At 43.5% G+C, this 16,443-nt stretch overlaps 1 protein-coding gene across 1 annotated transcript in view; it reads right to left on the bottom strand.

Annotated features, from left to right (window-relative positions):
- Positions 1–543: 543 nt before the first annotated feature.
- Positions 544–16,443, bottom strand: part of LOC117551927 (zinc finger protein 658B-like) — a 45,560-nt gene continuing 29,660 nt past the window's right edge. Inside the window, exons 3-4 of the mRNA XM_034225007.1 lie at positions 870–1,026; positions 544–753 (exon numbers count right to left, since the gene is read on the bottom strand). Of these exons, the coding sequence (XP_034080898.1) occupies positions 623–753; positions 870–1,026 (288 nt within the window). The 3' untranslated portion in view covers positions 544–622. The remainder of the gene's footprint in view (positions 754–869; positions 1,027–16,443) is intronic.

Raw genomic sequence — 16,443 nt, 5'->3', positions numbered from 1 at the left:
GCGGACACCCTGAATGTTATTTTGAACACTTGGTGGTGGGGTGTTTAAAAGGGGTCATAGGTGACAGGAGAGGAAGTGGACACAGGAGGAAGAGCATACCGATTCTACCAGACGGCCAGCCCAGACGATGCTCATACTACAACTATTGACACAGTGTACTTAAACCTTGGTATGTAAAGCAATGAAACAGCGCGCTATCGGCAGACGGACAGAAAACGAAACAGTGAACATTAGGCCTGTCAATTCTGACGTTACGTCAACAGATGGCGCTGTTCTCACAGAATCAGCCCATGCAAAGACAGTGTTAAATTGAGCGAAATGAGGAATGGCTAAAATGCATGATCTGTTTGGTATTTTTAAAAATAAAAAGTATAAATATGCCTTATATAGGTTTGGTCCTACACTATATTATTCAAATATAGCATGATAGGTCCACTTTAAAGGAACAGTTAACATTATGCCTGTCAATTCTGACGTTACGTCAACAGATGGCGCTGTTGGGATGGGATCTGTAATGGAAAAAGGGATTACCCAACACAAGGCCAATAGATGGGAATTGTTTATTGTAAACTGTGAAAAAAACAAAATATGCTTAATTGCGGCTCCTACACTCTTAGAACCACTATGGTTTTTCTCCTGAGTGAACACGAAGATGTCTTTTGAGAGCACTTGATGTAGTGAACGTTTTCCCACACTCTTCACACCAGTAAGGTTTTTCTCCAGTGTGAATACGGTGATGTGATTCTAGAGAACCTGATGTAGTGAAAGTTGTCCCACACTCTTCACAGCTGTAAGGTTTTAGTTGTCCCACACTCTTCCAGCTGTAAGGTTTTCTCCAGTGTGAATACGTTGATGTATTTTTAGATCACCTGATCTAGTGAAAGTTGTCCCACACTCTTCACAGCTGTAAGGTTTTTCTCCAGTATGAATACGTTGATGTGTTTTGAGATGACCTGATTGAGTGAAAGTTGTCCCACACTCTTCACAGCTGTACGGTTTTTGTCCTGTGTGAATACGCAGGTGGCGCTTTAAAGTTCCAGATGTTGTGAAGGATTTGTCACATTGCTGACAGCTGTGACGTCTCTCTCTTCCTTTCGGTTTCTAGAACAGACGGACAGAGAAAGAGAGAAAGTCAATCTAAAAAGCATAAATACACAAGTTAACACAATAAAAACTCACTTAATATAAACCTTGAGTTAACAAAATACTACTTAACATCTGTTTGTGTTTATTATATTTGATACAGTAATACAGCAATATTCTAACCAAAGTATATACCAGAGGTGGGGGACTCGAGTCACATGACTTGACTCGAGTCACTTGACTTGCCTATTTTTTGACTTGAGACTTGCTTGACTAACATTGATAAAAGACTTGACTTGACTTTGACTTGGTATTCATGACTTGAGACTTAGGCTTGAGACAGATGACTCGAAAGGACTTTACTTTTTAAAATAGAATATTTGCATTTGTATTGTACGAAGCACCTAGAGGGCAATGAAAGAAAAAAAAGAGAGAGAAAGTCTCTTCTCGTTCGCAGGAGAAAGTAGGAAGTGGAGCGCACAGGAGACAGCCGTTTCATTGCAGACTGTTATGTTTATGTGGGGAAATACATACATTATTTGAGATAGATTTCAAACTCGGACTTCATTTTAGGGACATTTCGGCCAGGGGTGTAGAGTTATTTGTTCAAGCACCGGATCGGCAAAACAGGAGAGTCTGTGAACCAATCAGCCTTGACCTATGTATTCATGTCTGTGACTCACAGTATCTGCTGCTTTATAGAAGACAACCTCCTTCACTTCATGAAATCTCTGCAGCACCAGGAGGCAGTAACGTGTAACTCAGCAGAATCTGAGAAGAGCAGCACCAGCTGCAAAGAGCTGTGCCTTCACTGTGTTTACCTTCATTAGAACAGCTAACGAGCGACCGCAGGCTGCCACACACACACACACACACACCCCCTATTACCTGTTTTATGATTTCAGAGCCCCACTCTCCATTGTTGTTAATGTTGAAAATAAAACTCTAGTTTCATAACCACTGTCTTTTAACTGATTTAAACTGGGGTTATTCATCAGGATTTCGTAGGACTTGACTTGCTTGACTCTCACCCCAGTAACTTGAGACTTGCACATGTATGACTTACTCCCACCTCTGGTATACAGGAGACAGAGGTAGACGGCATCCTGTCACTGCGAGTCTCAGTATGCTCGTCATTTTTGAGAGACCATGCTTTTGATCCTGTGGATTACATTTGCCTTCTGCAGACCATGTCTGGCCATTCAACTTTCCAAGACCCACCTGAGTGACAGCACGAACAGGTATGGCGAGGAGCCCTGGCCTCTACAGACGCGAGGCAATGCTAGAGCTACAATGCGATCGGCCTCCTACGAATACACCAAGCCATCTGTGCTCTTCGTTATTGGATGAAATCCCTCGGGAGCCGCTTAGAAACACCAGGAAAAAGAGACGAGGAAGGAGGGGAGGCGTTCAGAATACGGCGGAGATTCAGCCGGCCACCACTTCCATCCATCATTCTCACAAACCTGCGCTCATTGAGCAACAACGTGGACACACTCAGGACATACACAAGGTACTGTCATGAATTTCTCGAGGCCTCTTTATTATGTTTCACGGAAAGTTGGCTCCAATCTACTTGTGTATGTCCTTAGTGTGTCCACGTTGTTGCTCAATGAGCGCAGGTTTGTGAGAATGATGGATGGAAGTGGTGGCCGGCTGAATCTCCGCCGTATTCTGAACGCCTCCCCTCCTTCCTCGTCTCTTTTTCCTGGTGTTTCTAAGCGGCTCCCGAGGGATTTCATCCAATAACGAAGAGCACAGATGACTTGGTGTATTCGTAGGAGGCCGATCGCATTGTAGCTCTAGCATTGCCTCGCGTCTGTAGCAGCTTAGAGGCCGGGGCTCCTCACCATACCTGTTCGTGCTGTCACTCAGGTGTGTCTTGGAAAGTTGAATGGCCAGACATGGTCTGCAGAAGGCAAATGTAATCCACAGGATCAAAAGCATGGTCTCTCAAAATGACGTTTCATACAGACACAACAAAGTTTAGACAAAAACACAAAACACAAGAGGAACGGAGCATACTGAGACTCGCAGTGACAGGATGCCGTCTCCCTCTGTCTCCTGTATACCAGAGGTGGGAGTAAGTCATACATGTGCAAGTCTCAAGTTACTGGGGTGAGAGTCAAGCAAGTCAAGTCCTACGAAATCCTGATGAATAACCCCAGTTTAAATCAGTTAAAAGACAGTGGTTATGAAACTAGAGTTTTATTTTCAACATTAACAACAATGGAGAGTGGGGCTCTGAAATCATGAAACAGGTAATAGGGGGAATAATTGTTTGTGTGTGTGTGTGTGTGTGTGTGTGTGTGTGTGTGTGTGTTTTAGAACATGCCCGCGGGCGACTGAGTGCCCGCGGGCACCGTGTTGGCTACCCCTGACCTGCGGTGTCTCGCCTTAACAAAGAGAATCAAGGCAATAGGTTGCATCGATGGTTATTGAGTTAAAACAACTTCTAATGAAATGTTGTTAAAGCAACAAAGTTATTTGAGTTAGGGGAGAAGGCGTTTCCTCTACAATCAGGTGTTTTCAATTACCACTTACTTAATCATTGGTAGCATAAACACAAGTTTTAAGTTGATTACTCCAAACGTTCCAACTTGTTTTACCGTAGGATTTAAATGTAATCTTAAGTTGTATGTACTTAATTACCACATGTTGAACATGAACACATGTTTTTAAGTTGACAGCCATTTATAAATTAAGTTAGTTTGTCTTAACTGTCTGAACTTGTCCAGGCCTGTTAAGTGGGAGTGGACTTGAAATCCTTAACTCAAGGTGTAGAACAATAAGTTATCAAGCCAATTGCATTACTTACTTCAACTTGAATTTAGTTTGAAGTCAATTAACGCAGAAATCAGAGTTCAAATGACACACAATATTAAGTTGAACATTATTACGTCAGCACAACTTATAAATTAATGTTTGCAACTTAAAATGTTTATCTAAATCAATTAACTCACATGTTTATCTTGCAACCAGTGCATTTAATTAAGTGGAGGTGAAAGGTCGCCTGAATTCGGTTTATAGACGTACAGATCACTCATTTTGAAATATTAAACTTAGTTTTCTTTTAATTTTTCATCCTCGTGTAGAATGCTATCACGAAACACACATTTGGTTGTTTATAGCATAAAGAACATCTGAGTTAATGTGAGGCAGGGAAATAATCATTTGAGTATGTGCATATAAATATGTAATTTACAACAGCTGTAAGATACTTGAAAAGCTTGAAAATGCACCTTGAAAATGCTTGAAAAGTGCTTGAATTTGACTTTGGAAAAGGTGTAAGAATATGGAGTCAGATTTGGGTCAATATTCTCGCGCGTAAAACAAGCTACTCACGAGCGGAAAATGTGCTTTTACACGCCCATAAAATGACCCTCGCGCGCAGATTAAACCCCCGCGAGCGGCTCTGCGCTCGCTCGCGAGAGAGACAGCCCTCTTGCTTGCTCGCGGGAGTGTCAGCCTCGCGGAGTCTGTCTACGGCGGAGTCTGTCTACGGCTTGCTTATCTTTCTTACAGTGCAGACGCTTTTCTGCTTGCTCTTGCCTCTGCTTACTTTTTATGCTGATTTTCCTATTCTTATTCTCTGAAAACTTCGAGCAGCGGCTCCTGGACATTAACTTATCACTGGGACAGTTCATCTTCGTAAATAGACGGAGGGTTTCAGCCATATTTCAACATTTTTACGACGACGTCAGTCTTACAATAGCGTGGCCTAGCAACAGCTAAAGCCTGGTAGGCTACTGCATGCTATTTAGCTTAAGCTAGTTGGTAGCAAAATGCCTCCGTTCTCTACAGATGACTTCCAGAAACTTATACAGAAGATGGCTGTGTTGGAAATGAAAATGCAACGGTTGGAAGTTAACGTGGAAGTGAATGGACTATGTCGTGGGAATGACACGACTTTACCAGTGTTGCAAAGTAATGGAGAAGGGTATGCTAACTCACAGCTAGTTAGCAGCTACAAGGATTCCAAGGAACAGGAGGGCTGTGTACCGGGTAATAAATCTACAAGTGGTAGTCCTCCCTGGAACTCTCTGGGTGCAAAGCCTAAGAGTAAATCATTTCCATGGGATTTGGGAGGACGGATAACAGGCAGAGCCCAGAGCTCCGAAATCTGTGATGCGACCGGCTGGCCTGCATTGTTATCACCCAGGAAGAGCGCCTCTTCAACCCCTATTCATACTAGGAAACAGCAGTGGACAGCTGCTAAAGGGAGAATTACAAACAATCCTCCTAAACCACCAAGTGTGCCAATCCAGAACAGATACGCTCCGCTGACCGAGAACCGGAGATCTGATGACCTGGATAACCTGTCCTCTTCACGCAGCAGGGTAAGGACCAATAGCTACTCTAAAAGTAAAAGGCTAGAGGGAAAGCTAACGACTGGGCCTGAAACTCTGATTGTGGGTGACTCTGCTGTAAGAGATGTAAAAGGTCTGTGTAATAAGAACAACACCAAAGTACTCTGTTTTCCCAAGGATGTGGTCTCTGACTTGGCTGAGAAGATCCTGCATATTGGGGCAGAACATCCGACTGTGAAGAATGTGGTACTGCACATTGGAACAAATGATGTTGTGAAACAACAGTCAGAAGTGCTGAAAGAAGACTTTAAATGTTTGTTGGAAACTGCCAGCTCTCTAAATGCAGAGGTGTTCATCAGTGGCCCTCTACCGCCAGTCAGAAGAGGAGTGGAGAGATTCAGCAGATTGTTTGCACTGAACACCTGGCTTTCAACGGCCTGTACTGACCATTCTGTTCATTTTATTGACAATTTTAACTTTTTCTGGGATCGCAGACATCTTTTCAAGGCAAATGGAGTTTGCCTGAACAAGTCAGGAGTGAAATTGTTTATCTCTAACATATTCAACTGCCTGCGTCATCAATCTGTTCCCTCTGCCAAGGACAAGCGGCAAGAGGAATCAAAACAGGAGAAAGACACAACACATCACGCAGAAAACCCTGAAGAATTATCACTGCACCCGCCTGAGGAATGTTCTGATTATGGGAGACCTATGAGACAAATGGAGGAGTCTCCACTGCCCCCCCCCCCCCCCCCCCCTGTCAACGCCTTTGAGGATACTCTGTTCACCCTTTCACCCTCGCCCACCCTCCTGGAGATCGATGAACACACAAAGGAGATACAGAGGGTTGGCACAGATTCCTTCCTGGAGTTCAAAGACCAAACGAAGGCGATACGCAGGGCTGGCACCATGTCCTTTACCCCCGCTCCTCAACGACACCCACCAAAATCACCGCGGAGACGCGCACCATCTCCCCCGTCCTCATCACCGCGCCTACGTCAACCACCTCCCTTCCCTGGCAGCATGTCCTCTACCCCCGCACCATCTCGCCCGTCTCCATCACCGTGCCTACGTCGACCACCTCCCCTCCCTTCGAGGGGGCATCTGCAGTCTCCGAAGCCTGATAAGGATGTGTGTGTACAAAACACAACAAACTCTTACTGATATGTGATGGGTCCAGGCTCAAGGGCGTATGGCACTCTCAACTCTTTCCAGGACATGTCGGGGCCCTGCCTGCCAGTAGCAAACAAAAACATGACTGATAGTGTGTTTAACAAACTTAAACTAGCTTTATTAAATGTCAGGTCTTTGGCAGGAAAAACATTTTTAATCAATGATTTTATCACTGAGCACAATCTCGATTTTATGTTTTTAACAGAAACTTGGATTGAACAAAATAACAGTGCAGCTGTTCTTATCGAATCAACCCCTCCCAACTTTAGTTTTATGAGTCAGGAAAGAATGCATAAGAAAGAGGGTGGAGTTGCTATTCTGTTCAATGATTCCCTTCAATGCAGGAAGACATCTTATGGAAACTTTGATTCTTTTGAATATGTGGCCCTTCGGCTGAAATGCTCCTCTCGAGCTCTGTTCCTAAATATCTATAGACCACCCAAATACTGTGCAAGCTTTTTTGATGACTTTTTGATTACTGAACTGCTGTCTATAGTGTGTATTGACTTTGACCGTCTAGTCATTGTTGGTGATTTTAACATCCATGTTGACAACCCCCAGGACAGAGGGGCTAAAGAACTATTTTGTGTTCTTGATAGCTATGGACTGACTCAGCATGTGACGGAGCCCACGCACAATAAGGGGCACACTCTGGACTTAATTATCTCAAAGGGTCTGAATATCTCTAAGGTTGTGGTGACTGATGTTGCACTCTCTGACCATTCCTGTGTTTTCTTTGAGAGCTCTATTTCTGTTCACACAAATGTTCAAAAAGAGGTAACCACAAAGCGATATTTAACTGAAAATACTAGGGAAATGTTTACTCAGAATTTCTCTTCCACACTTGCCCCTGCCAACATCTCAGTAAATGAGCTAGTAGATCATTTTAATTCAAAAATTAAAAATGTTATAGATGCCATTGCTCCAACTAAGGTAAAGGAAGTGACTGGCAAGAAAATATCTCCATGGAGAAAGGCCATGACCGTGAGAGCAGAGAAAAGAGAATGTCGAAAAGCTGAACGCAGGTGGCGAAAAACAAATCTCCAGGTTCACTTTGAAATCTATAAAGAGAGACTTGGCCTTTATAATTTGGAATTGAAAAACGCACGACAATCGTTCTTCTCTGACATCATTACCAAAAACAAAAACAACGCACGTGCCTTGTTTGCTACCGTCGACAGACTAACTAACCCCCCAGTGTCAGTAGCCTCTGAATTTCTATCCACCAGGGCGTGCAATGATTTTGCCTTCTTCACTGACAACATTCAGAACATCAGACAAGCAGTCAGTGCCTCTGCATCAGGAACAGCAAATGTGTTGTCCCTATCTCCACTTAACATCAATTCAGACATCATGACACAATTCCATCAGATTAATGATAAAAACCTAGAGGACATTATTCAACTTCTGAAATCCTCCTCTTGCTGCCTTGATATTATTCCAACAGGGTTTTTCAAAGATGTTTTGCCTTGCATGGCCTCAGATCTACTTCATATAGTAAACAAATCTCTTCACTCAGGTATTTTTCCACAGGCCCTGAAAACTGCAGTCATTAAACCGCTCTTAAAAAAGAATAATGTAGATGCTTCAGTAATGAACAATTACAGGCCCATATCAAACCTGCCATTTCTAGGTAAAATCATTGAAAAAGTTGTTTTTCAACAGTTGAGTAATTTCTTGCATTTAAATAACTGTTTTGATGTGTTCCAGTCAGGCTTTCGTCAAAACCACAGCACTGAGACTGCTCTTGTAAAGGTCTTTAATGACATCCACTTAAACACAGACAGTGGCAGAACTTCAGTGTTAGTATTATTAGATCTCAGTGCTGCGTTTGACACTGTTGACCACAGCATATTACTAGACCGACTGGAAAACTGGGTGGGACTTTCGGAAACAGTTCTAAATTTGTTTGAATCCTACTTAAAGGACAGAAACAACGTTGTTTCTATCGGTACATACACATCTGAGTTGACAAATATGACATGTGGGGTTCCTCAAGGCTCCATCTTGGGGCCTCTTCTCTTTAACGTCTACATACTACCACTGGCTCAGATAATGAAGAACAACAAAATAAGTTACCATAGCTATGCAGATGACACACAAATTTACGTAACAATTTCACCAGGAGACTATGCTCCAATTCAAACACTGAGTAAGTGCATTGAACAAATCAATGACTGGATGTGTCAGAACTTTCTCCAATTAAACAAAGATAAAACTGAGGTAATGGTTTTTGGAGCCAAGTCAGAACGTATAAAAGTTAGCGCTGAGCTTCAGTGTGCAATGTTCAAAACAACAGATAGAGCCAGAAATCTAGGTGTAGTCATGGACTCTGACCTGAGTTTCAACAGTCACATTAAAACAGTTACTAAATCAGCCTACTATCACCTGAAGAACATATCTAGGATTAAAAGACTAATGTCACAGCAGGATTTGGAAAAACTTGTCCATGCTTTTATCTTCAGTAGACTGGACTACTGCAATGGTGTCTTCACAGGTCTCACTAAAAAATCTATTAGAAAGCTGCAGCTAATTCAGAACGCCGCTGCTCGAGTCCTCACTAACACTAAGAAAGTGGATCACTCCAGTTCTGAAGTCTTTACACTGGCTTCCTGTGTGTCAAAGAATAGATTTCAAAATACTGCTGCTGGTTTATAAAGCACTGAATGGTTTAGGCCCAAAATACATTTCTGACCTCCTGCTAAATGATGAACCATCCAGATCTCTCAGGTCTTCAGGGACTGGTCAGCTTTCTGTCCCCAGAGTCAGAACTAAACATGGAGAAGCAGCGTTCAGTTATTATGCTCCAAATATCTGGAACAAACTCCCAGAAACCTGCAGGTCCGCTGCAACTCTGACTACTTTTAAATCCAGGCTGAAGACTTTTATTTTTGTCGCTGCTTTTAATTGAACTATTCATATCTTAGACTGCACCGTAACTTTTATCCATGTATTTTTTCTTTTAATGTTTGTTTAATTAGCTTTTCTTTTTAATGACTGATTTTAAATGCCATTTTCTTAATCTCTTTCATTTTTTGTAAAGCACTTTGAATTGCCTTGTGTTGAAAAGTGCTATATAAATAAACTTGCCTTGCCTTGCCTTGCCTTACGTGCGCGTGAAAAGTTTCTGGCAATTTGGGGCGGAGCCACTGGACTTTGATTGACAGCTGCCAGGAAACCCGGGGTTGCCAGGTTTGATAAATGCCTGAACTGCCAAGAGCCGAGCAGTGACGGCAGCAAAATCAGTTGGGCGAGATTGAATGGTAAAGTTGTCCATAAAAAACTATTATATTCGTAAAGTGTACAGCTAATATATATATAATCATATATATATATATATGATTCTGTTTTCTTCAAGGTTGTGTCTTCCTGGTCGAATGTACTTATTGTAAGTCGCTTTGGATACAAGCGTCAGCTAAATGCAATGTAATGTAATGTAATATACATTAATTTGATATAAAACAATATATTTTTCAGTGGGCTGTGACTGTGTCCGTCGAAAACTGCTAGCTACTGTCTGCTGTACGCACCTAGATTTTGCTGCCGTCACTGCTCGGCTCTTGGTAGTTCAGGCATTTATCAAACCTGGCAACCCCGGGTTTCCTGGCAGCTGTCAATCAAAGTCCAGTGGCTCCGCCCCAAAGTGCCAGAAACTTTTCACGCACGCGTAGACAGACTCCGCGAGGCTGACACTCGGGCGAACAAGCAAGAGGGCTGTCTCTCAGAGCCGCTCGCGGGGTTTTAATCTGCGCGCGAGGGTCATTTTATGCGCGTGTAAAAGCACATTTTCCGCTCGTGAGTAGCTTGTTTACGCCCCGAGAATATTGACCCAAATCTGACTCCATATAAGAACCCTCTTATGCCTTTGCCTGAAGACGGTGACGAACTTCTCATGGTGTGCACACCTAGACCGGACTTAAAAGACGTTCCTCTGACCAACGCTGACCTCATTTTGTATATTGATGGGTCTGCCTCTCGCGACCAAGGGGGAACTAATCGGGTGGGTTTTCCTGTTGTTTCAGATTCTGCTGTACTCCGTTCCGGACCAATCCCATGTCTCAGCACAAGCAGCAGAGCTCATCGCACTAACTGAAGCCTGCACGTTTGCAGAAGGCAAAACCGTGACTATTTACACTGACGCTATGCTATGCTTTTGGGGTAGTACACGATTTTGGGGCTATTTGGAAGTGTAGACAATTTCTGAAATCTGATGGCAAACCAGTACTTAACCATGTACTGGTTGCAGGCTTACTAGACGCCACTCTGCTCCCATCTGAAGTTGCAGTCTGTAAATGTGCCGCACACGCAAGCAGCACAGACCCAGTTTCCCTAAGAAATTGGGTCTGCTAATTTACCTGCTGACTCAGCCGCAAAGGCAGCTGCTCTGATTCCTCTCGCACCTCACGCACAATCATTTGTTAAAATCCCTGTCTCCTCCTTCACTGACAAAATGTCGTCACTGACTTCCATGCAGCAGCTCGCTACACCAGTTGAGAAAGCTTTTAAAGCCTAAGACCCCAAAAAAGTGTGGGACACCATGAGAACCGTGACAGGAATGACCTCTTCAGCTAAACCTATTGTGAAGGACAAGACATACTTGATCCATACCAATTTGCCTATAAGCAAGGGGGGTTCTTGATAACTATGGTGGGGACCCTCTCATGACATCCAACTATAGGCCCATCAGTATCTTCAACAACAGCTCCTTGTGTTCAAATTGAGAACCATAAGTCTAGTGTTTGTCAACTGGAGTACCGCAGGGCTCTGTATTGGGCCCAATCCTGTTTAGTATGTACATAAATGATCCGCCTTCTGTGTGTGAAGAATGTGATGTATGCTGATGATACAGTTGTGAGCTCACAGCTCCTCATATCTGTTCAGAAACTAGACAGAAGTTAAACAAGTACAAACCACAGACTATCTGTGTCATGGTGAATACAGTCGCTGCTTTATTTATGTCTGTATAGGGCGTTCCGAGCTGAATAAGGGCGTCACATGAAGGCAAGACGCCCGCCTGGCGGAAACGCTGGAATTAGGAATATATTGTGATGAAGTGCACACTGACCTGAGCTCCAGGGGTCTCTTTCTTCTCCTCCATGCTGCTCATCAGCTGTCCTGATGAAGACCACAGAGCTGCTTCATTATTAATATAATACAAATATTTAGATATAATTCATCATAAACTGTCAGCAGTGAAGAGGAGGAATTCAAAGAGTTTATTCAATGATATGTTCTATTTCTAGATGCTTATATGTAGTGTTTTATCACACCATGTGCAGTGCCTTGTCTTATCTATGCTGCTGTGACGTAAACATGGTCCAAATTGATCCATTTAGTCAATGTGATGCTAAGCAGAGGAGAACATGATAGAAAGGTCAGATAGTTATTAACGTTACATGCACATTACTTTAACCATTACGATAACAAGTTGGTTTTCTGTGTAAATTATTATTAATACAAGTATTTAGATATAATTCATCATAATCTGTGTAGCAACTTACATTCTAACTTACAGCTCACAGTTTGTTCACTTTTATTTCATTAAAATGACTTTATTCACATAGAAAGTGACATTAATGGTTGTTTGAACCACTGTTATAGCGCTATCCGTGTGTAACTATCACTAAGTTAACACAGAAAGCAAACATTAGCTAGTGAGACTGTTTAATGTACTCCATGTATACAGTATTTTCTGTATATTGTGTATTCTTTAGATACTCTAGTGATATGTGTCCTGTGTGTATACTTGCTGCTAATGCTTCATTTGTATTATATCTTATTGCGTCTTTTAAATATGTTTAACTCGTGTAATGCCTGAAAACACTTCTGCTGTGACACATTCATTTCCCACTTTAAGATAAATCATTATTTAAATAAAGTATATCTATTTACCTAATGAGCTAAACCGTCGCTTAGCTTAGCGTTAGCTGCTAACTGAAGAACCCCATTCATTGCAATGGGACAAACGCTACGTCACGGCGAATGGCGATGCTAATAAGCTAGTTAGCATACATTTAAAACCATATCTATGGTAAAGAGCACCAACACAACAACTCAAACCGTCTTAAACACAAATGGTGTAATAAATAACTAGCATAAAGTCAGCTGAGCATTACAAATCAACTGTTACTCCCCCAGAGCCGAACTGGAATAATAACTGTAGCTGTTAGCCGATAGCCGTTAGCTGTTAGACTGAAGATTACAGCTGTTGTGTTGAATAAAATAACTTCTGATTCGTGATTAACTGTAAACTAAGAGGTTTAATCCACTCACTACCACCACTTCTTCTTCTTCTTCTTCTTCTTCTTCTTCTTCTTCTTCTTCTTCTTCTTCTTCTTCCGTGTTTATTGGCGGTTGGCAAACCAACTTGTAGGCGCATTACCGCCACCAACTGGACTGGAGTGTGGACAAGAGACTATGCAGAAAACAAGAAACAAAAGAAACAAAAGAAAGAACCAAAACTCTAGATTATTTTAAATGTATCAATTTCTCTTAGAAATTTAATAATCTCACAATATATATTGCCTGATGTTTTCCCTAACAGCCCTGATAGCGACAAGTCATGGAATTTTGCTTTCTTCAGTGTCTGGAAAAGCACATTTCTCTGAGTACTATATTTCCTGCAAAGCAGTAAAACATGCCCAACAGTTTCTGGCTGGCTGCAGTGTGTACACTTTCCGGTTGGATGCTTTCCTATTATACTTAAAGTATGATTGGGACCTGTATTATACTTAAAGTATGATTGAGACCTGTATTATACTTAATATATGATTGAGACCTGTATTATACTTAAAGTATGATTGAGACCTGTATTATACTTAAAGTATGATTGAGACCTGTATTATACTTAAAGTATGATTGAGACCTGTATTATACTTAATGTATGATTGAGACCTGTATTATACTTAATGTATGATTGAGACCTGTATTATACTTAATGTATGATTGAGACCTGTATTATACTTAATGTATGATTGAGACCTGTATTATACTTAAAGTATGATTGAGACCTGTATTATACTTAATGTATGATTGAGACCTGTATTATACTTAAAGTATAATTGAGACCTGTATTATACTTAAAGTATGATTGAGACCTGTATTATACTTAAAGTATGATTGAGACCTGTATGACCTATTCTCATCCGAGAAATGACATGTTCCTCCCTTCTTTTAAACCCCACCTTCCTTCCATCCCCCACATACCTTTGAATGTTATAAAGATGTCTTCCTGTATCACTAAGGTCCCAATGATCTTGCCATGTTGTTTGTGCATATTTCTGAATGAATGTTTGAACCTCCGCTTTGCTGAGTGGAACTTCTATGTCTATGTTCATACTTCTGAGTGTTTGTTTGGCCAGAATATCCACCTGTTCATTTCCCTCCACACCAACATGAGCAGGAACCCAGATGAAACGAGTTGCTATGCCTTTGATTTGCATTTGATATACAATTATACATATTTCATTTATGATGTCCATTCTAGATGAAGATCTGCCTGATCGTATACTTGATAATGCTGAAAAGCTGTCAGATGCAATTACACTGTTATATCTGGCTCCGCCCTCTACTGGACTCTATGGGTACTACCTTACCCTGCGAGCATTCTCCCACTGAGACTTCTTTAGACGTAGCCGGCCTTGGGCAGGGCCTACCTGAATGCGCGCGCATCACACCGTATAAAAGGAGGCCTCACCTCCTGACTATCATCCTTTTCTCTTCAGCGGCGGAAGTGTTTTCACGGAGCTTAAAAAGACGAGAGAATAGAGAGTTATGGAGTCAGTTCTTGACCACAGGACCTGTCCGAAATGTCCTAACCTGATCGCGGGAGCGGATCCACACCCCTTCTGCTTCCTATGTATGGGGCCTGACCACGCCGTGAGCTGTATGGGCCCGACACCGATATGCTCAGCCTGCCAGATGCTTCATCGGCTCACACGTGAGCATCGTGGGCAGCATTTCCTGTCGGCGGAGGCCCCGCAGGAGGAGGTGGAGGATTCGGAGCTCGACGTCGTCGAGATGGGCGAGTCAGGAGAGGAGGAAGTGCCGTTCCGGTTCTCCCTTCCGTGGGGCCAGTCAACCCCGATTCCGGAGGAAGAGGACGCCTCGGTGTCTGGAGGTCCGACTCTCAGGTCTGCGCGGAGGGATTTCCCAGCGGTGATGACCCTGGCGGCGGAGCGTGTAGGCCTACAGCTCCCCCCACCGCTGCCACCGAGGCCTATAGGCCGCCTGAGACCGGGGTATTACGGCCCGGTGCATCCAGCGCAGCCGACCTTCGTTTCGCCCCAGCTGCCTGATATATGGCGGTGTGTGGAGGCGACATGGCAGCAGCCATTTAAAACGAAGGCCCCAGTAGCCGCTATGGCAGGCATCATCAAGGTGGAGGGCCGCGCGGAAACAGCGTGTTCGGGTGTGCCCCCCCTTGATGAGAGCCTGGCCCATCTGCTTCCGGGGGCGGCTGGTTGGGCGGAGGGTAAGCAAACCCTGCCCCAGCTGCCCCGGGACCGAGACATACTGGAATATCTGGACAAGATGTTCAAGCTCGGTACGCAGATGGCGGCTGCAGCAAACAATCTCGGCGTGTTGGGCGTCTCCCTGATCACCCCTCAGGCAGTCGCCCCCGCCCTCCTCTCTCAAGAGGGGAGCGATTATTCGGACCGCGCTATAGGTCAGATGAACAATCTGATTCATGGCGTGGCCGCTGCAGCAGGGCGGGTGATTTCCTTGGCCACAGTGGCGTCTCGTCACGTGTGGTTGGGACTCACTGCCCTATCTAAGAAGGACCGAGAAGATCTCCTCGGAGCCCCCGTGTCTACGGAGGGGCTCTTTGGGTCAATCTCCTCGGTCACCCAGCGCTTCAGCCGCCTGGAGGAGGAACGGGTCCAGCTTAGCCGGATGCTACCGCTGGCCCCTCCTCCGGCCCCGCTACGTGCTCCTCCATGCATTTCCATGCAGGCGAGGGAGCGCAGCGCGACAATGAAGCGGAGGGAGAGGCGCCGGCACGGGGGTCCCGTTGCTGCGGCGCCCTCCACCTCTACGGCCCATCCCGTGGTGCCGACATATCGGCAGCCACGGGCAGGGCCGTATCCAGGATTTCCTAAATACCGAGGTCCAAACATGTTTGGGGGGTTCGGGGGATACCCCCCAAGATTTTTGGAATTGTCATGATCTAGTTAGGTGCTTTTTAAATCCTGTGGGGGGGTCACACATTGGATAATATATTGATTTCAAACCATGTCAGTGGGCTGACACATCAATTATTTTTGGAAGTGTGATGCATGAGAATCAGTTGATTGTTACTATTAATGATCTGGACATGCAGAAGAGGCTAAAATGATCACAAAACATTGTCAATCATTCATTTTCCATGTCTCTCTCCTTTCCATAACCTGCACCCTCTCTCATCGTCTTTAGTCTCTCTGTCTTCTTCCTGTTCATTACTCTCTCTGTCCTCTTCTCTCTCTCTTTGTTCAATCTCTCCCTCGTTGCTCACTTTTTGCTCCTCCTCACTTGTCGCTCCTGCCAGTGAATTAAAAGCAATTTAGTTCATTTCACTTGTTTGTTTGCACTTTTTGTTTTATTTAAATCTGTTTTGTTTGATTCTCCAAAGAGAACAAAGATGTAAGCAAATTGTGTTTTATAAAATGGTATGTTATGACATAACTGCACCTTTTTTTTTTTTTACAATTATGCCTATTGTCTATATTGTAAATGAAGACTATTGTTATAAATAGATGGGCTTATTAAGCCTACATTATTTTGTGAGACTGTCCCTGCAGTTCCTCCCTGACTTCCATCTCTTTCTCTCTCTGCCTGTCCTGTCTCTTCCTTACCAAAGCTGAGCTTCGACTGACGTAGTCTTTTCATTATATCTGAG

The sequence above is a fragment of the Gymnodraco acuticeps genome, unplaced genomic scaffold (assembly GCF_902827175.1).
Source record: "Gymnodraco acuticeps unplaced genomic scaffold, fGymAcu1.1, whole genome shotgun sequence".
Classification (NCBI taxonomy): domain Eukaryota; kingdom Metazoa; phylum Chordata; class Actinopteri; order Perciformes; family Bathydraconidae; genus Gymnodraco; species Gymnodraco acuticeps.
Note: the sequence above shows the minus strand (reverse complement) of the source record. Positions and strands in the feature narration are given on the sequence as shown.